At 36.0% G+C, this 20,473-nt stretch overlaps 1 protein-coding gene across 1 annotated transcript; it reads left to right on the top strand.

Moving 5' to 3' along the window:
• Window positions 1-18,222: 18,222 nt before the first annotated feature.
• Window positions 18,223-19,576, top strand: LOC145819262 (uncharacterized). Its single transcript, XM_082913230.1, has 2 exons — window positions 18,223-18,989; window positions 19,570-19,576. Exons 1-2 carry the CDS (start codon window positions 18,223-18,225, stop codon window positions 19,574-19,576), a joined length of 774 nt encoding a protein of 257 aa, XP_082769356.1.
• The last annotated feature ends 897 nt before the right edge of the window (window positions 19,577-20,473 follow it).

The raw sequence follows: 20,473 nt of genomic DNA, 5'->3' as shown, positions 1-20,473 counted from the left end.
ATAGTAGTAATATACTGTCTCTTTTCTTTGACAACAACTAGTAGTATGATACTGGTGTCATTAACAATTCAGAATATTATTTGGTATTACAGAAAATTCTTGTGATATTTTATTTTTCTAGTTTTAGTAACAAGGAAAATAAAATTATTTTGTTGTTATAATTTATTTTCTGGTTTTAGTAACTAGAAAATTAATTTGTGTTTTATTATTTTCTGATTTTTGTAATCAGAGATTATGGCTACTACAACTGAAACTGCATCTGGCAGTGGTACTCCTATTGTTACACCTACATCGGTCCCTATCCAGAACCATGTTCATGTTCCAATCAATCATGGAGAAAAACCAGAAAAATTTAACGGTACCGAGTTTAAGAGATGGCAGCAGAAGATGCTGTTCTATCTTACAACTCTTAATTTGGCCCGGTTTCTCCATGAAGAGGCTCCAGCACTTAAAGAGGGTGAAAGTGATCGGCAAGTTGTTGCCGCTGTAGATGCTTGGAAACATTCAGATTTCCTGTGCAGAAACTACATCCTGAATGGCCTTGACAATATGCTGTATAATGTATACAGTCCTCTGAAAACAGTAAAAGAATTGTGGGATTCTTTGGAGAAGAAATACAAGACAGAAGATGCCAGCACGAAGAAATTTGTCGTCGGTAAATTTCTAGACTTTGTAATGGTAGACTCCCAAACGGTAATTTCTCAAGTTCAAAGTTTTCAAATAATTTTGCATGATATTCATTCAGAAGGTATGTCTCTTAGCGAGTCATTCCAAGTCGCTGCTTTAGTGGAAAAGTTACCACCGGCTTGGAAAGATTTCAAAAATTATTTAAAACATAAACTCAAAGAGATGACTATGGATGAATTGATTGTAAGATTAAGAATTGAAGAAGATAACCGAAAGGCTGAAAAGAGAAATGGGAAAAATCCCATTGAGTCCAAGGCTAATGTGGTTGAACAAGTTCATAAACCACATAACAAAAAGAGAAAGTTTACTGGAGATGGTCCTAAACAAGGCGATAGTAGCAAGAAGTTCAAAGGAAAATGCTATAACTGTGGCAAAACTGGACATCGAGCTTCTGACTGCCGCCGCCCTAAAAAGAATCATGGAAGTACAAGTAAGAAGACCACCAATCAGGCCAATGTAACAGAATTGGATTACATCTCTGACGGAGTGAATGACATCAACCTTTCTGCTGTGGTGTCTGAGGCTAACTTGGTTGGAAATCCCAAAGAGTGGTGGGTTGACACTGGAGCAACTCGTCACATTTGTGCGGACAAGAAAATGTTCACTACCTACAATGAGGCTACAAATGGTGAACAACTTTTCATGGGAAATTCTTCTACTTCTACTGTGGCTGGACAAGGGAAAGTGATCTTGAAGATGACATCAGGGAAAGAACTGACCCTCAACAACATACTGCATGTACCTGACATCCGGAAGAATTTAGTTTCTGGGTCTTTGTTAAGTAAAAATGGTTTTAGGCTTGTATTTGAGTCTGATAAATTTGTATTAACAAAGAGTGGTATGTATGTTGGTAAGGGATACATGAGTGATGGTCTCTTTAAATTGAATGTAATGACAGTTGTACCGAAAGTTGCTATGAATAAGAATAACACATCTTTTGTTTATATTCTTGAGTCAAATTTATGGCATGGTAGATTAGGACATGTGAATTTTGATGCTTTGCGTAGATTAATTGGTTTAGATTATATACCAAAGTTTGAAATTAATCCTAATCATAAATGTGAAATTTGTGTAGAAGCGAAACTAACTAAGGCTCCATTTAAATCGGTTGAAAGGAAAACTGCACCTCTAGAATTAATTCATACTGATGTATGTGATCTAAAATTTATTCAAACTAGAGGAGGCAAAAAGTATTTCATAACTTTTATCGATGATTGCACAAGATATTGTTATGTTTATTTACTTAGAAGTAAAGATGAAGCTTTAGAAATGTTTAAACTTTACAAAACAGAAGTTGAAAATCAACTTGGTAAAACCATTAAAATGGTTAGAAGTGATAGGGGTAGTGAATATGATGCACCATTAAATGAATTTTGTGCACAACATGGCATTATTCACCAAACTACAGCCCCTTATTCTCCACAGCAAAATGGAATTGCTGAAAGGAAGAATAGAACCTGAAAAGAAATGATGAATGCCATGTTACTAAGTTCAGGTTTACCACAGAACTTGTGGGGGGAAGCAATATTGTCTGCTAATTATGTTCTTAATAGAATACCCCACAAGAAAACCAAAAGCATTCCTTATGAATTGTGGAAAGGTCGACCACCTTCCTACAAATACTTAAAAGTGTGGGGATGTTTAGCAAAAGTTGAAGTACCTGTTCCTAAAAAGACTAAGATTGGACCAAAAACAGTAGATTGTGTGTTTATTGGTTATGCTCAGAATAGTAGTGCATATCGGTTTCTGACTTATAAATCAGAAATACCTGATATAAATGTGAACACTATTATAGAGTCAAGGAATGCTGTGTTTTTTGAACATGTCTTTCCTTACAAGAAAGGACAGGAATTAAGTTCACAGAAAAGAACTTATGATTGTACACAAAGTCAAGAGACTAATGACAATCAAACAAAAGAGACTAGTAATAGTCTCGACCAACAGGATTTAACTAATGAGGAACCAAGACGAAGTAAAAGAGCGAGAACATCAAAATCCTTTGGTCCAGATTTTCTGACATACTTGTTAGAAAATGAACCTCAAAGCTTTAAGGCAGCAATGATAGGTCCTGAAGCACCTTTGTGGAAAGAGGCTGTTAATAATGAAATTGAATCCATTATGCAAAATCATACTTGGGAATTGGTGGATCTTCTATGTAACGCCCTCAAAATAATAACAATAAACCCATCAGATAAGACATGCATTTACATATAAATTAACCACACTCTTATATTCAGTAGAGTTCCGTTAATTAAATATTACATGTTAACCTCATAACAAAATGCCCTACGGGCTTACATCTTCCCAAGTTAACACTTGGTTACAACAAAGAGTTCTAACTCGTTTACACATTAAGCCCTTGGCTTGAAGTTACATATAATACATTAAAAGTAAAACGACAAAACTATGCCCGCCACTAGCCTCCCAGCTATGTCCTTGGAGGTGGCATGCTTCCTGTACCTGAAAATGATATTCCCATATAGGGTGAGCCACAGCCCAGTAGAAATACACTAAACCAACCATGGACAATGACTAAAACATTAGCAATTGATAGTTGGCCAACACTGATTCAATCACATAAATTACATATTTATGTCAACGACTTACAAGTCCCAATTACCTTTCATTTTCCCTTTTCAACAGATAAGCATGCTCGCTCTATCATCATTTCCACAGATATGTATAAAAACTATATCTCACATTCAGATAAGCATAAAAGCTATATCCACATTCTCAACAGATATGTATATCAACAATATCCACAGATAAGCATACAAGCTGTATCCACACTTCACAACAGATATGTATATCAACAATATCCACAGATAAGCATACAAGCTGTATCCACACTTCACAAAGATAAGCATATGAGCTCTATCTTCACTTCTCTAGACAAGCATATGAGCTCTGTCTACGGAGTACATCCCCTATCTCCTCCAAATACCTATCCGGTTTAGAGGTCCATCCCCTATCTTCCCCTAAACCGCGGAGTACATCCCCTATCTCCTCCTCTACACATAACGTATATAAACACATTGGTTCTATATACAATCACACAATACAAACAATTAATGTATTCTAGCAACTGTCAAGTTCCATGACACATTCCATTGATTAGTTTCCGTTTACCTAATCATCATGCATTGTCTACAACAATCTCGACTATCCTCCACCGATAGCCCAAAGCAGTTATTTCTAAAACAGAAAATAAATGCACAAATGGATATTCAATCAACATTTCATTTCCTCATTTCTCACCAATTAATTATCCCAATTAATTAAACAATGTAATTAGGCCATTTTCCATAATTACCATTTCAACCCTTAGGTCCCATTTTCATCAATGATTCAACAATCATTTTATTTTTCCATGCCAAACATGCATCTAGGTTTATTATGGATAAAACCCCAACCTTTGTAAAATTACACAAAAGCCCCAAACTTTCACAAATTTACCAAACCAAGCCCAACGTCTCAAAATACCAAAATTTAAAGACAAAACCCATAGAGAGGAGTAGGTTATCCCTACCTCAAATTCGGAGTCCCAAAGGAGAAGACGACAAAACCCAACGTGCTCCAAAACCCGAGATTTTCAGATTAAAATAAAGCCCTCGACGATCAACAACCTTTTTGTAAAGGCCAAAGGTGAGTAAATCACTCCTACTAGATCAAAACCTAGAGAGAAGGTAGTATCTAGAGAGAGAGACTCAACAATGGTGTTTTTGGAAAAGTAAGAGAGAGAAGAGAAAGTGAAAAAGTGATTTGAAAAGTCACAATTTCGGGACTTTAACCCAATCTTCCGCTCGAGCGTAAAACACCCCGCTCGAGCGGCCACTCACAGACTTCCGCTCGAGCGGCCAACCTCCCGCTCGAGTGCAGAATGCACTCGCTCAGCACTTTTGCAGAACCAGGCCTCCGCTCGAGCTCCCAACCCTACGCTCGAGCGTACAACGCTGCACAGGAAAATACTGAAAGGGTGTAATCTACGCTCGAGCGCCAACACCTCCGCTCGAGCGTACAGGCCAAAAATCTGGGCAACTAGTTTTGGTTTCTAAACTCAACCAACCTGTAACAAATCCGCCCAACACATCCTATAACTCAAATACAAAGTAAGAAAGGATGCAAACAAGATAATAAACAACTACCAACATCCACGGACACATGTCCGGATCACTATACAACAAGGGTAAACCCGGGATCGCTATATTCTACCAGGTTCTAAACCTCTTGGATATAAATGGATATTCAAGAGAAAAATGAAAGCAGATGGTTCAATTGACAAGTATAAAGCAAGACTTGTTGTTAAAGGTTACAAACAAAAGGAAGGTCTGGACTATTTTGACACATATTTCCCTGTGACAAGAATAACATCCATTCGCATGCTTATTTCTATAGCAGCATTGTTTAAATTAGAAATACATCAAATGGATGTTAAGACAGCTTTCTTAAACGGTGATCTAAATGAAGAGATCTATATGGAACAACCCGAAGGGTTTGTAGTATCAGGACAAGAAAAGAAAGTTTGTCGACTTGTAAAATCCCTTTATGGATTAAAACAAGCACCTAAGCAATGGCATGAAAAATTTGATCAAGCAATGCTTACTAATGGGTTTAAGATAAACGAATGTGACAAATGCGTCTATGTTAAAAACACTGACCAAGGATATGTCATAGTTTGTCTTTATGTGGATGACATGCTTATCATTGGAAGCAGTCAAAACATGATCAAATCAACTAAGCAGATGCTTAACAAAAGATTTGATATGAAAGATATGGGGGTCGCAGATGTAATATTAGGAATGAAAATTACTAAAACATCTGACGGATATGCATTATGTCAATCTCATTATATTGAGAAAATTCTTGATAAATTTATCAAGGATGATTTGAATTTAGCTAGAACACCTGTAGACATCAGTCTTTATTTATCGAAAAATAAAGGTGATGCAGTGTCTCAGTTAAAATACTCCCAAATCATTGGAAGCCTAATGTACCTAATGAATTGTACTCGTCCTGATATAGCTTATGCTATCAGTAAATTGAGTAGGTACGCTAGTAACCCTGGAGAAGACAGCGATCATTCGGGTTCTTAGATATCTAAGATTTACTCGTGATCATGGTTTGAACTTTACTCGATATCCAGCAGTACTCGAAGGTTATTGTGATGCCAATTGGATATCGGATACTAAAGATTCAAAATCCACTAGTGGATATGTCTTTACTCTAGGAGGCGCTGCTGTTTCTTGGAAGTCCACGAAACAAACTTGCATCGCACGATCCACAATGGAATCCGAGTTCATTGCTTTAGACAAAGCAGGTGAAGAAGCAGTATGGCTTCGTCACTTCTTAGAAGACATTCCAATGTGGCCAAAACCTGTGCCAGCTATTTGCATTCATTGTGATAGTCAATCTGCAATAGGCAGGGCACAGAATCATATGTATAATGGTAAGTCACGACATATTCGTCGTTGACATAATACCGTAAGGCAATTGTTGTCAAACGGAATAATCTCAATAGATTATATAAAATCTAAAGAGAATATTGCGGATCCGTTAACAAAAGGTTTGACAAAAGAGCTAGTGTATAGTTCATCAAAGGGGATGGGATTAAAGCCTATTACATAAGAGTCGTCATAATGGTAACCCTACTTATATGACTGGAGATCCCAAGAACTAAGTTCAAAGGGACAACTAAGTTATGTATGGCTCGCCAGAAATCACCAAGGGATTAAAATTCCTACCCATTCCTATGGTGAGAGTGATATCTGCAACATATGTTGTCTGCAGGGGTATAAGGATAAGCTTTGCTTTTAATGATTACTTATATCTTGATTAAGGCATAAAATCAAGACGAGTATAAGGAGATACTCACAATAAGAATCACCTATATGAGTGTTGAACTGGGGCCGGTTCTATGAGAATGAAAAGGCTAAATTCTCTAGAAACACTTATGAAAACCAGGCGCGTTCAAGGCCAAAATGAACACAACAGTGAGAACCACGATGTGTCAGAAGATATTTTGTGTGAAATCTATTGTCTTGGCTTACACAAACGGCTGAACAATTCAAGGCATCGCGTCCATTGGTTAGCCAGTAAGTCCGATAGGTTATCACTAGGGAAGGTTCAAGGCCGAAAACTACCTGTCCTGCTGCAAGATATTTTCGACTTATACTCTTTCGTTAAGTCTGCATATTGTTGCATTTCCGTTGTCATCAAATTCCATTCATGTGGGGGATTGTTGGAAATGGTGGAAAAAATTCTGGGTAAAATCAGAATTTTTTCTCAAGTTTGGTCTATTTTTTAGGTGGGCCCTGAGTGTCGTTTTACTCGGGTCAAAGTGGTAACGCGTTCTATGCCGCGTTGTGATTCACGTGGTATATTTGGTTGCTCAAAACCATTACCGAGTGAATGGGAAATTGAAGCCAAAGTGTGCTCCATGGAAATGGAGTTTTGGTGGAAATTCCTTAAGGTTGTAAATTGGCTTGTCCCACATTGATTTGGTGGGAAGTTTTGAAAGGGTTTATAAGGCTTAGGGTGAGATACTTGGGGTGTGCCCCAAGGGGTACCCAAGTGTTTTAGAGGGAGAGGTTATGGGCAAAATGGGCTAGACCCATTGGACCCAAAAATCACCACACACGCGCGCGCGCGCCGCCGCCGCCGTCTGTCCGATCGGGCGGGCTGGGCTGGGCTTGGGCGCGGGTGCCTGGTGTGTGGTTGGGCTTCTAATCTTTTTGGGCCAAAAACATTTGAATTTAATTTTATTTTTTATTAAAATAAAATCCAGAATTCAAATTAAACTGGTTTGGATTTATTGTTCATCCAAACAGGGCCCTTCCCGTTTTCAAACAGAATTAAACTGTTTTGGATTTATTGCTCATCCAAACAGAGCCCTTCTTGTTTTCAAACAGAATTAAACTGTTTTGGATTTATTGCTCATCCAAACAGAGCCCTTCCCGTTTCTATCTGTTTGAATAAACAGATTCAAATCTGTTTAAATTTGAATCTAACAGGTTTCATACATGTTCAATTCAAAACCAAAAGCTACCTTTACATCTATAAATAGACTAGCCTCCCATTTGGATTTTACACAAATTTTTCGTATTCCATCCTCTGCAAATTATATTCTTCATATTGCTGCATTTTATTTCCAAAAGAAAGAGTGTAAACACTTAGTGTGTTCGTAAGGCAAACAATTTGTAGTGCTGCTATTGTTTGTGGTAAGATCATTTCATCCTGAGAGATAGACGTCCAAATTCTGAAAGCACCGTGGAGAGGACGAATCTGTCTTAAGGATACAGTGTTAAACACTGGACTTGATCAGAAAAGTTATAAAATAAATTAACCAAGTAAGTTGTTTAATTTTATTCTGTTTTTTTTATTTGTTTATTTAATCAGATTTTAATTTTGTTTTTGTAACAATATAAAATCTGTGGTTTTATTTATTTATTTTTTTATTTCGAGTTTGATTTTTGTAATCAAACAAATTCTCTCATTTTCTTTATTTCTTTATATTCTTGTTGTTGTTTTGTACACAACAGAATTTAATCTATTTAAATACAGTGAAGATTGTCCAACACATGTATCATGGGTCTCGTAGCTTTTAAATATTTGTATTTCAAATTTTATCCACAAACATCAATATGTGCCTCAAATTCACTTCACAGTTGACCCTATACCAATTCAATCTACGTCACCCAAAATCTAGGACAAGAAATCTAGGTCATATCATTTTTGTTTCTTGATTATATATAGGGTTCGGGCTTTTTTCCAATTCACAATTTAGATTGAATGGTGGGTATTGTTTGGGATTGTGGAACCCATTAAGAATCTCATTTCAATAACTCAAATATATATATATATATATTTTTTTTTTCATAAGGCTGTCTATGTATATTGATTCGATAACCATAATTTTTTTATTTTATTATGTTTGTTTGTAAAAAAATAGATAAGTGTTTTTTTAAAATAAACCATCCATTAAAGCAATAAAATGAAAAAACTACGATTATTGTATCAAACTAATTTTTTGATACATGGAAGGCTTATATATAATCCACGTTTATATATATATATATAAAGTAATAGGTCTAGCTTAACTAGGACATTTGACTTAGTGATTGTGTAATATCCTTTATGGTATGAGGTCTCAAACTCATACGGAAAGGAGTTTGATACCTTTTATGGTGGTGATTATTTCTCCCCCTTTATGGGGGTTGTTGGGCAGGTTTGGGCTTAGGCTTCGTTTGGGAAGTTGGGTTAGCTTTTTGGCTATTTTAGCCCAGGTTAAAAAGTTCATTTAGGCTGATTTTTTTTATTTTTTTTGATTTTTATAAGAGAAAAAGTGAAATGATTATGGTATGGATGTAGCATTTTATCTTATTAGTTTTTTAGCCTATTTTGTCTTTTTGTAGCTAATTTAGCCAACAAGCCAACCCACATCCCAAACGACACCTTAGTATCTGGGTTAGTAGGTTTTGTTGACTTTCTACCTATGTGAGCTACTAGGCTAGTAGTTTGTTTAAAGATGTAATATTTCTTAATTACTTGTAAATATTCTTCTATCGATTGTAAAAAAAAAAAAAAAAAAAAAAAAAAAAAAAGGGTTTAGCTTGTCTTGTTTGGGCCAATGAGACTCATTATGGATTTCGTTTCGATAATTTTTTCTCTCATTATTGGGCGGGTTTGGGCTTAATATGTAGGGTAGTAGGCTTTGTTGACTTCTAACTATGTGAGCTACTAGGCTACTAGTATGTTTAAAGATGTAATGTTTCTTTTTTACTTGTAAATATTCTTCTATCGATTGTAAAAAAAAAAAGATCTAGTTGGCCTTGTTTGGGCCAATGAGGCTCATTATGGATCACATTTCGATAATTTAAAATGTCTATTTATAGAGTCATCTCTGTATATATTAGGGTTGGTTTGGGTTGTCCTAAAAAAATGTACTTTTTGTCTTTTTACGAAAAGATGTGCAGAAAAGTAGAAAGGTGATGTGATGGAAAAAAGATAAAAAGATAAAAAGATAGATTATATAGGTTATGCCAAACCTACCCTTAGAGTCATTTGTGTATATATCATTCACACAAAAGATTAAATCCATTCAATGATCGTTGCATGTTTCATTTATTGTCGGTAAGTTTGTTTTTCAAAATAGACCGTTCATTTTTTAGTAACAAACGTGATAACTAGAATAGATTACAGTTATTAGATTGACCAAATTTTTTTATATAGATGATATATATGAATGGCCCTCTAAAATAAATTATTTGAATTAATGAAGCTAGACTTGTACTAAACCTCACTACCATTAGTATAAGTTTGTAAAAAAAATCACAAATAAATGGTAAACTATAAAAGAATTAATAATTAAAATCATAAAAATTTATTAATCTGTAACAACTTTTTGACAATATCACTGGCTAATATTTGCCCTTAAAAAATTAACACATGATATAACATCTTATTGTGGATAAACTAATCGAGCCTTTTTAGGAATCTCAATCGCTTTTTCCGATGGTTCTTTTACGTGTTGCTAACGGTGAACTTGCAGTCTAAAAACATTGCTGCAACTTTTTTTTATTTTTTATTTTATTAATAATAATAATAATAATACCATTTTACTCTTTAATTAAATTATTAAAAAAGACAAACTTTTACTCCAGCTCCGACGAACCCCTCCCGAGCTTCAGCCAGCCCTTCCCAACTAGAGGGGATGACGGTAGTAGTTTAGGCCATGTTTGTTTGAGCGGGCTGGATTAGCATTCCCATGACTAATAGTCATAGGACTACGAATCCGTTGGATTATGTATCCTATCTTAACTAATAGTCAAGTTTAAAATAATTAGTCCGTACTTCAATTGTTTAACCAAATATCGGATTAATAATTTTATTGGACTATTAATCCAATCCCAAGCTCATGTCCACCCAAACAAACATGACCTTAGTGTATTCAATTGAATGTCATGATTTTGTTTTTCTTTGTATATATAAATATTATATTTGTTAGTAAGTAAATTCTTTATATTTTCATATGTTTTGAATACCCATCTTTGAAACCCCACTCAGCCACTTCAAAATTTTCAAAACCACTACAACAATTAAATTTTAGAAACAAAAATATAGGAATGAAATATTTTAGTTATTAAAAATGTCGTTGTTATATTTTTACAAAGTATCATTATTGTATTTTTAGCGACGATTGAATATTTTGTAATATTTTTTTTAGAATCAAATTTTTTGTCTTAAAAAATAAACTTTTGACATAAAATTGTTGACCTTATGCGTCAGTGACATTCTCAAAATTTTATCGAAAAACACATTTTTTGATTTTTTGGGATAGTTTTTTGTGACAACTCACATGACTAATAAAATTGGTCTCCAAATATTTTTATCACAATTTTTTTCTCTTTTGGACAAAAAATAAATAGTTATTAAAACTCTTATATATTATGACAAAGGCCAATGAAAGGAGGACCAATGAAAGAAAGACTAACATTGAAGGCCGGCGGAGGGTGCGTTTCTGCCTTGTGTGAGTTGGTAGTGGGTGAAGTTCGGCGAAGGTGGGTGAAGTCTGATGGAGGGGACAGGCATGGGAGACACAGAGTTGTGCCTTGCAAGTAGTGGGGCAGTGCCTTGGGAGTTGAGGAGTGTGCTTATGGGTGCCTGTTAGTGTCTCTGGTTCTGATTTTGGAGGTTCAAGTTTTTTGGTTTTTTTAGTTATGTCCTTAATTTTTTTGTTTGTTGTTTTGGTCTTGTTTTGTTTTCTTTTGTTCAAAAAAATAAAAAAATAAAAAAATTGTAGGCTGAGGGGTTAGTTATATGTTTGCAAGTATTTTGTACTGTTTGAATCTCTTTCGATGCATTGTATCTTTCTATACCTGTAATTTCCTATTTTTAATGAAATTTTCACTTTGCTGATCAAAAAACATAATAGTAACGTATCGTTACTCAAAGACTAAACTATCCATAGATTAAGAAATAAATAAACAGAAAATAATATGCAAAACAAAGCTCTCTCGGTAGATATAGTTATGTTGAATTATGACACTAAATTAATTATATAAAAAAAAAAGGGTGTCTTGAAGCTCCCTGAAGACTAATAAGCTGAGTAGAATGAATCGTCCAAAGCAATTGAAGAACTCTAATATATATATATATATATATTTAATTTACTTTTCTTTATATTGAAACAATAATGTCAATATATATACCGTTCTATGCACGGACATAAATAAATAAATAAAATTAAATAATATAAATTGATTTAAAATATATAAAAATAATAATTCAGAATCAATTAAGTTTTAACCTTTTTAAAATTAGTTTTTTTTTTTTTTTTACTTTAATTGTGTATTCTAAGTTCTTAGAAATAAAAAATACATATCATCGTTTAATTGACAAAAAATAAAAGAAAAAGAAAAGATAAATTACAAAAATTACATTCATGATAAAAAATTAATAAATTACATTATATGAGTTTTGTAATTTTAATTTATTCTATGTCAAAGTTCTCCCAATAATAAGGTAAATTACATTCAACGTAGTAATTATTCTTTATCTATTTTGTAAAATCTAAAAATTTGCTTATATTTAAAAATTATAATTTGTCTTAACTCTCATATTAAAATGGAAAATAGCCAATTTTTGGAGCAAGGGTTGGGGTAGACGTTAAAAGTAACTTAGAAGCTGGTTTTTGCACCGTCAATTCATATATAGGTTTGTAGTTAGTCAGTGACTATTTGATCATATGAGAGTAATGCTTCACATCATTCAACATATAATATTTATCATGTTAATTTTTATAAATCAAATAAAAAGTATTAAGTCATATCATATTGACCAATAAAAATTAAATTGGAGTGCTACATGAACTTACCCCAACTACAAAAAATTAAGGTTTTTAAAGATCAAAATTTAGGGACAAAATATTTTTTAGTAACCAAATATTTTTGTTGTGAAAAGTGTTGTCATTATATTTTTAGCAATAAAAATTGGATATTAGTGATGAATTATTATCTTTTTAGAACTAAATTTTTTATGTCAAAAATAAATTATTTTGAGACCAAATTATTTGTTCCTAAAAGTCTATTTAGTAGTGACATTCCAAAATTTTGTCCCTAAAAGCCTTATTTTTGACTTTTCAAGACGATCTTTTAGCGACTAACCTCAAGACGATAGAAATTGGTCTCTAAATGTCTTCTGTAACAAAATTTTCACTTTTAAGGACTAAAATATTTAATTTCTAAAACTCTTATATGTTGTAGTACAAGATGGCTAATTAATTTTCTACGGTTAGAAAGGGGTGCACTAGAATTGTTGAATTGGGAGGACAATGAATGAATAAAAGAGATTTTGGAAGGACCACGTTAAGTACAAATTGATTTGGAAGAGGTAATAACTCAATACAATGGCATCACTAAATCACTTTGCTACCTTCTTTGTTTTCTTTCTTTAATCTCATAGCGTGCTCTCTCTCCTCCGTGTTACATGTAATTTGCAACTTAAAACACTTTCTAACTAATTTAAACCAAATGTTAACACAAACAAGCATACTTAATAAATCTAAAAAATCACATCTATGTGCTAGTGGAGGTAAGAATAGTTGAGATGGTTGGAGGCTGGATCCCGGTGCTGAAGCATAGAGGAAAAACAGAAGCATGGCGGAACATGGTTAGCTCGGAAGACTTTTCAGTTTTTGTGGATAATCTACCTTGCTCATTGGATCCCAAAGGTCTGTTTAATCTCTTTCGGAAGTTTGGAGTTGTAAAAGATGTATTCATACCGCAAAAGAGAAGAAGAATCACCAACACAAGATTTGGCTTTGTAAGATTTAGTTGTGAAGTAGCAGCGAAGGTGGCAGTGCAAAAAGCTCATGGTCTTTGGGTGGATGATAAAAAGTTAGGAGTGAAATTTGCTGAGTTTGAGAGAAACAGAGAGCACGGGCAGACTCATATTCAACCACCAAAGCAATCAAAATACAGAGTAGAGGTTAGGAGAGGTCCCAATCCTTTTATTAATAAGAAGTCTTTTGCGGAAGTAGTAAAAGGCACTAAGGTACTGAGTAGTGGCTCTGTTTCAATCAAGGCGGAGGTGTTTGGTAATGGGTGGCTCTATGATAGTGTGGTAGTTCGCTTGAAAGCCAGATACGTTAACATCAGTCTGAAGATTGAGCTTGAAGAAAGAGGAATAGAAGGGATTGCAGTTCGGAATTGTAGAGGAAGAGATGTGTTGTTATCATTTAAGACCAAGGAGGAAAGGGAGATAAAAATGAAAGCCATAAAGAATATTATTGAGGATTGGTGTGAACTCATCATCCAATGGCAGCCAAACCTTGTCCTCGAACCAGAAAGGCTCGTTTGGATTACCTGCTTTGGCGTTCCACTACATTTATGGAACAGGTCCAATTTTATTAAGATTGGAAGTTTATGGGGAGAAGTTTTGGAAGGAGAAGAAGGTATTCCTCAGTCTTTTGACTGCGGTAAGCTCAGGATCTTAACCAAATGCATGGAGCCTATTAATAAGGTCATCCATTTGGAGACTAATCAGTTTTCTTACCCAGTGCGAGTCTTGGAAGAGCAGTTAGTTGTGGCAAAAAATTTCAAGTAGTACTGCAGATGTTCGACACCTCAAGAAGTGGAGGAACATCACAGCTCTAATGAGGTTAGAGGTTCTGAGGAGATATTTGACTTCAACAGAGCTGCTGAGCCATCTCAGAACCATGTTGATGAGTTAACTCGGCACTTAGGAGGTGAGTCAGCTATGGGGATTGCTCAAACCAAGATGGAGGCCAGAGGAAAGAAGCCACGTGGGGATGTTAGTGTAGCAACGGCGGACAAAGGGGAACTTTCGAAAAGTGATACAGCAGTGGCAGAGACCTGCAGCAGGATGGGTAAGGAGCTCGAGATAGTAGCCTGCAAAGCAATGGTAGCTGTTAACTCAGCATTTAATGGCATAAGGGTTGCTGCTCAGGGACATGATGGGCAAGTCTACACGCCTGGCTTTATGAGAAGTTTGAGTGGTGCAAGTCTTAAGGGGCCTGGGATAAGTTTAGAAGTGGTTCTGGGCCATCATAAGTTGAATTATGAATTGGTTGAACCGTTTAAAGGGCCCAATGGGCCAGTGTTATATGATGCCCATATAAAAGACATGGCAATGGATGTTGGGCCTGTCACCAGAGAGTCCAGTGTTTCTGAGACTCAGACTCAGGTTGCTAATCAAACTCCCAAGTCTGCAGTCTTGAAAGGCAAAGGTAAGGAGCAGGCAAAAGGTAAACGGAAGACCAGCTACATTCGACCACAAAAGAGACTCTTAGGTCTGGAAAAGAGAGCCAGTCTAAAGGGTGCCTCAACAAGCAAATCAGCCCCTAAAAGATCCCTGTTTAGAGCATCTGTTGCTGAAGCTTCACTGTTAGCTTTAACTGAGAAAGGAGGGGAAGGTAGTCAGCGTCTATTGGATGAGGCGCAAGCATGTTTGCAGATGGGTAAGTTGCTGGGTGTGGATATGCTGGGAAAGGAAAAGGAGGTTCTCAATAAAATTGTGGAGCTTGAAGTCAAAGATATATGCAGGATGGATAGGGGTAATGGTGCAGTAGACTAACATGTATCCATTGAAGGAGTTTTTTCGGAGTTTGTTATGTTCTCATGAAGATGCTTTCTTGGAATATTAGAGGAACTGGTAGGCAGGAAAAGAGGGGGAAAATAAGAAATATTCTGAAGGAAAGAAATGTGGATGTATTTTTTTCAAGAAACTAAAAAATCTGTAGTAGCTGAAAAGGATGTGAGAGCAATGTGGGCTAGGAACAAAATGGAGTACACTGCTGTGGACTCCGACGGCCTAGCTGGAGGTCTTCTTTGCATATGGGATCCGGAGGTTTTTCAACTTAAGGACTGCTGTTGCACTAGAAGATTCATCCTCCTCTCTGGTACTCTCTTTAATTCTTTTGACTGTGTATTACTAAATATTTATGCTCCTAATGAGGTGGGAAATAGGGCCAAACTGTGGGATTGCTTATTAAAGCTAAAAAGGGAGTTTCCTAATCCTTGGTGTTTATGTGGAGATTTCAATGAGATAAAAAGTGTAGGTGAAAGGAAGGGTTGCTTTAGAAGAGATAAAGGCATGAGAGAGTTCAATGAATTTATCGAACAATGTGAAGTAATTGATATACCATTACTTGGCAGAAAATATACCTGGTGTAACTCAATAGCAGGGGATAAGTGGAGTAGAATTGATAGGGTGTTAGTGGATCCCAAATGGTTGGAGGTGTTCAATTTAAAGCTTTGGGGTCTTCCTAGGCTCATATCTGATCATTGTCCTCTGTTGCTGATGGAGGATGATAGAGACTGGGGTCCTAAGCCTTTCAGAATCACCAATGCTTGGAGTTTACACCCATGCTTTCCAGCCTTTGTGGAGAAGACCTGGAAAGAGGCTGCAGTTGAAGGTTGGGTTGGCTTTGTCCTTCTGAAAAAACTTAAAATCCTGAAGTTAGAGTTAAAGGCTTGGCATAAAGAGGTTTTTGGTAGTGTGACTGTGAAGTTGAAGGAAGCTGAAGAGGAACTGCACTTTCTGGACTTAGCTGCTGAATCCAGAGATTTGGATGAGGCAGAAAGAGCAAGAAGTAGATTACTCAGAGATCAGGTGTGGAGGCTTAGCAAAATGGTTGAATGGTTGTGGTTGCAAAAATCAAGACTCAATTGGAATTTGAAAGGAGATAGAAATACTAGATTTTTTCATGTAATTGCCAAGGGTAGGCAAAGTAGAAATGCGATCTCTTCCATGTCTGTTGGGGCTACCGTGTTGGAAGATCCTACTCAGATTAGGAAAGAAGTCTTTGACCACTTTAGCAAGCAGTACACAGAGGATTGGAGAGTTAGGCCTAAGCTAAGTGGCCATTTTAAATCTATCCAAGATTGCCCTAGCTTTGATGGGCTGGAAGCAAAATTTTCGGAGGAAGAAATTAGGGCTGCTGTGAAGGATTGTGATGGTAACAAGGCCCCCGGACCAGATGGCTTTAACTTGGCTTATTTTCAAAAATTTTGGTTATTGATGAAAGCTGATTTACTGAAGTTTTTTTAAGGAATTTCATAGGCATGGAAGGTTGGTGTTGGGTCTTAATAGCTCATTTATTTCACTAATCCCAAAGGTTGAAAATCCAGTGGGGCTAGGTGACTATAGACCTATCAGCCTAGTGGGTTCAGTATACAAAGTCCTTGCAAAAGTTTTGTCTAGTAGGCTAAAAAGAGTGCTTTCTCATATCATCAGCGATACCCAATCAGCCTTCACAGGTGGAAGAAACATCCTGGATGGTGTGCTAATTGCAAATGAGGTGGTTAATGGCTGGAGAAAAACCAAAAAGAGAGGTCTGATTATTAAGCTTGATTTTGAAAAGGCTTTTGACTCGGTTAATTGGTGCTTCTTATCATCCATGCTCTTTAATTTTGGGTTTGGTGCAAAATGGATTAGTTGGTTAAAAGAATGTGTTACTACAGCAAAACTCTCAGTGTTGGTTAATGGTTCACCAACTGAGGAATTTTGCCCTCAGAAGGGCCTAAGGCAAGGTGACCCCCTGTCCCCTTTTCTGTTTAATGTAGCAGTTGAGGGTCTTAATATTCTTATGTCAAGAGCACAGCAGTTGGGCTTGATTAAAGGAGTGACGATTGGTTCTAATGGGGTGCAGTTAACACATTTACAATTTGCAGATGATTCCATATTATTCTGTGAAGCTAAGGAGATGGAGGTGTGCAATATTAAGAGGGTCTTAAGGTGTTTTGAACTGATTTCAGGGCTGAAAATAAATTATCATAAGAGTCAGGTGTGCGGTATTAATGTTCCTGAAGAATCCTTATCTAGTTTTGCCTTCAAGCTGCATTGTAAATCTAAGGCACTTCCTCTTAAGTATTTGGGTTTGCCTTTAGGGGCCAATCCAAATAAGAAGGCAACTTGGAAACCAGTTCTTGATAAAATCAAAATCAGATTAGCATGTTGGAAAAGAAAGCTGCTATCATTTTCAGGAAGGCTCACTCTTATTAAGTCTGTAACCTCTGCCTTGCCTACGTATTATCTATCTCTTTTTAAAATGCCAGTGGGAGTTGCAAGAGAATTTGAGAAGCTTCAAGCTGCTTTTCTCTGGGGTGGGGCGGGGTCTAGAAAACCAATCCACCTGGTTAAATGGGATGATTTAGCAAAGAACATGAATCAAGGGGGCTTGGGCATCAGAAGAATAAGGCTGGTTAATGATTGCTTGTTATTAAAATGGTGGTGGAGACTTGCCAAAGAGAAAGATGCTTTGTGGAGACAAATCATTTGTAGCAAATATAAACTAGATGTTAAAAGCTGGTGTCCCTCTCCTATTTCAAACAATAGTTATTCTGGTGTGTGGAAAGGTATCATTTCCTTAGCAGAGAGGAGCGGTAATCTGATGTTGTTTTATCATAACAATTTTCTTGTTCAAGTAGGGGATGGGAAAGAATTCTCTTCTGGAAGGATAGATGGTGCTCCAATAGTTGCTTGAAAGATGAATTCCCTACTCTTTACAGATTAGTGATGGAGAAGGATGTAACTTTGTGTATAATGCACGATAGGAGGGTTGTAGTAGGGGATTGGAGCCTTCTTTTTAGAAGAAGGCTGTATGACTGGGAAGAGAGGGAAGTCAGTAGACTCAAGGAGCTTTTGATTTCTGGCTCAAATTGTTGTGATAATCTGGAGGACAAACCAGTCTGGTTGGCTGAAGGCTCTGGTATGTTTTCTGTCTCATCTGTCGATCGGAGTGAAGTTGTCTCCCTTGGCCCCTTCCTTATTACTAGCAAGTTAGTTTGGAACCATCTCGCTCCTCCAAAAGTCCAATTTTTTTGCTGGTTAGCATGGAAAAACAGAGTAAAGACAGCAGACTTTCTTCAGAAAATTGGAGTCCTTCAAGCCTCTTCACCAGCTCTTTGTGCTTTCTGCAAAACTGTGGCTGAGTCTAACTGCTATGTGCTGTTGCACTGCCATTTTTCCTGGAGGGTTTGGTCTGCAATATTGAATTGGTGGGAGGTGCAAGGAGCCCTTCCCGGATCTGTGGAAGCTGTTCTTCACTGGTGGGAAGGTGTGAAGCTTAGCAAGAAAGAAAAATTGCTTTGGAAAGTCATTCCCTCAGCTGTGTTTTGGTCTCTGTGGAAGCTGCGAAATGAGTGTATTTTTCAGGCTGCTAAACCTCACTTGGAGGACCTGTGTGAGTTGGTTAAAATCAGAGTTGCACTGTGGTTGAACCAGAGATTCAAGGCCTTTAACTTCACTGTCCAGGACTTCCTGTCCAATTTAAGACAAATCAGGTACTGTTTAGGGAGTAAATCTGTCCTATGTGGCTAATTTAGATATCAGTTTGCTTCTGGTTTTTCTTGGAGTACTTCCCTTGGTGTTTTTGTTCTGGTGGAGTTCTTCTTCTAGTCTGGTGTGATCTGCTCAATTCTCTTCGGGGCTGTTATGGACTGCTGTTTTGGCCTGCTGTTTTTAGCTTGAGCTTCTTCTCAACTTTGGGTCAGGTTGGGGTTGGTTCTGGTGTGTTCTGCGGAATCTCTTGCTGTTGCCCCTGGATGTGTTTGCTGGTCCTGTTTTGCATTTTGATTCTTCTGCTTTGTTCTTTTTTTTCTGTTTCGGTTTGGTTCCTCTCCAAACCCCCTTTCCTCTCCTTTTTTGATGTACTCTCATCTTGTATGGTTTGGTCATCAATAAAGGTTTCTTTGACTGCTTCAAAAAAAAAATGTTAACACAAACAAAACAACATATTAAAAAAAATATTCGTAAAATTTTTAAGTCAATTTTTTATCCATGAATCAACATTACAAATTAGGAAAATGTTTGAGACTCTCAAAAATCTTTTATAATTTAACTTATAATGATGTAATCTGACAGGTGTTAGTTTTTGATTGGTCATACATTCAATTATATGGAACCCAACCCACCATCTTTGCTATATCATTGTGGATATATTTGTAAGTGCAAAATATAGACCTCTAGCATTGTTGTACAAATTATACACATATATACAACAATACATAAATGTAATGTATATATCATGGCAGATAAGCATACACCAGGTCCTAAATTGTACCTGGATTTTACCCTCTAGTTATTTAAGAACAATTTACGGCTATGGCTGAGGCATACACAATGCTAGAAAATCACAAGAAAGTAAAATAAATTTTATCCTTAAATATATGTATAGGGATTAAATGATGTGTAGAAATAAAATTACACTTATATTCCACACATTTAACACCCTTTTAGGAGTGCATACCATATGCACCCTATCACAAATTGGCATAACTTTATCATAAAATTTCGTAATATTAACTACAAAATGTGCAACATTGCCACAAATTAACATAACAAAATATCTAAAATTTTGTAGTTGATGTTGCAAAAGTTTGTGACTTAGTTATGATATTTTTTGTTACATTAATTTGTGATAATATTACTCATTTTATTATGATTAATATTGTAAAATTTTATAATAAAATTACACTAATTTATAATAAAGTGCATACTACCATAAACTTTCGCATTTAGCAGAGCCAGGGCTATAAATGACACTCGTTAATGAGACTTCATCTTCTCTCTCCCTCCCTCTCATTTGCATTTGTATCACTAGTACTACTTTACGTTATATGTATGGAATGTGTTAGACAAAAAGGAACAATACTGAAATATGTGTGAACTGTGTTAGACAAAAAGGAACAACATTAAAAATAAAGTGGTACTTTACTTTCCCTGATAAAGATGAGCATCCCTCCCATGTAAGCAAAGGATGAAGTGA

Source organism: Camellia sinensis, chromosome 2 (genome assembly GCF_055761805.1).
Source record: "Camellia sinensis isolate YWXY chromosome 2, ASM5576180v1, whole genome shotgun sequence".
Classification (NCBI taxonomy): domain Eukaryota; kingdom Viridiplantae; phylum Streptophyta; class Magnoliopsida; order Ericales; family Theaceae; genus Camellia; species Camellia sinensis.
Note: the sequence above shows the minus strand (reverse complement) of the source record. Positions and strands in the feature narration are given on the sequence as shown.

Bases quoted from the DNA above. Each gene is read 5' to 3' on its own strand.
- LOC145819262 (XM_082913230.1), top strand. From the start codon at position 18,223: ATGGAGAAGGATGTAACTTTGTGTATAATGCACGATAGGAGGGTTGTA.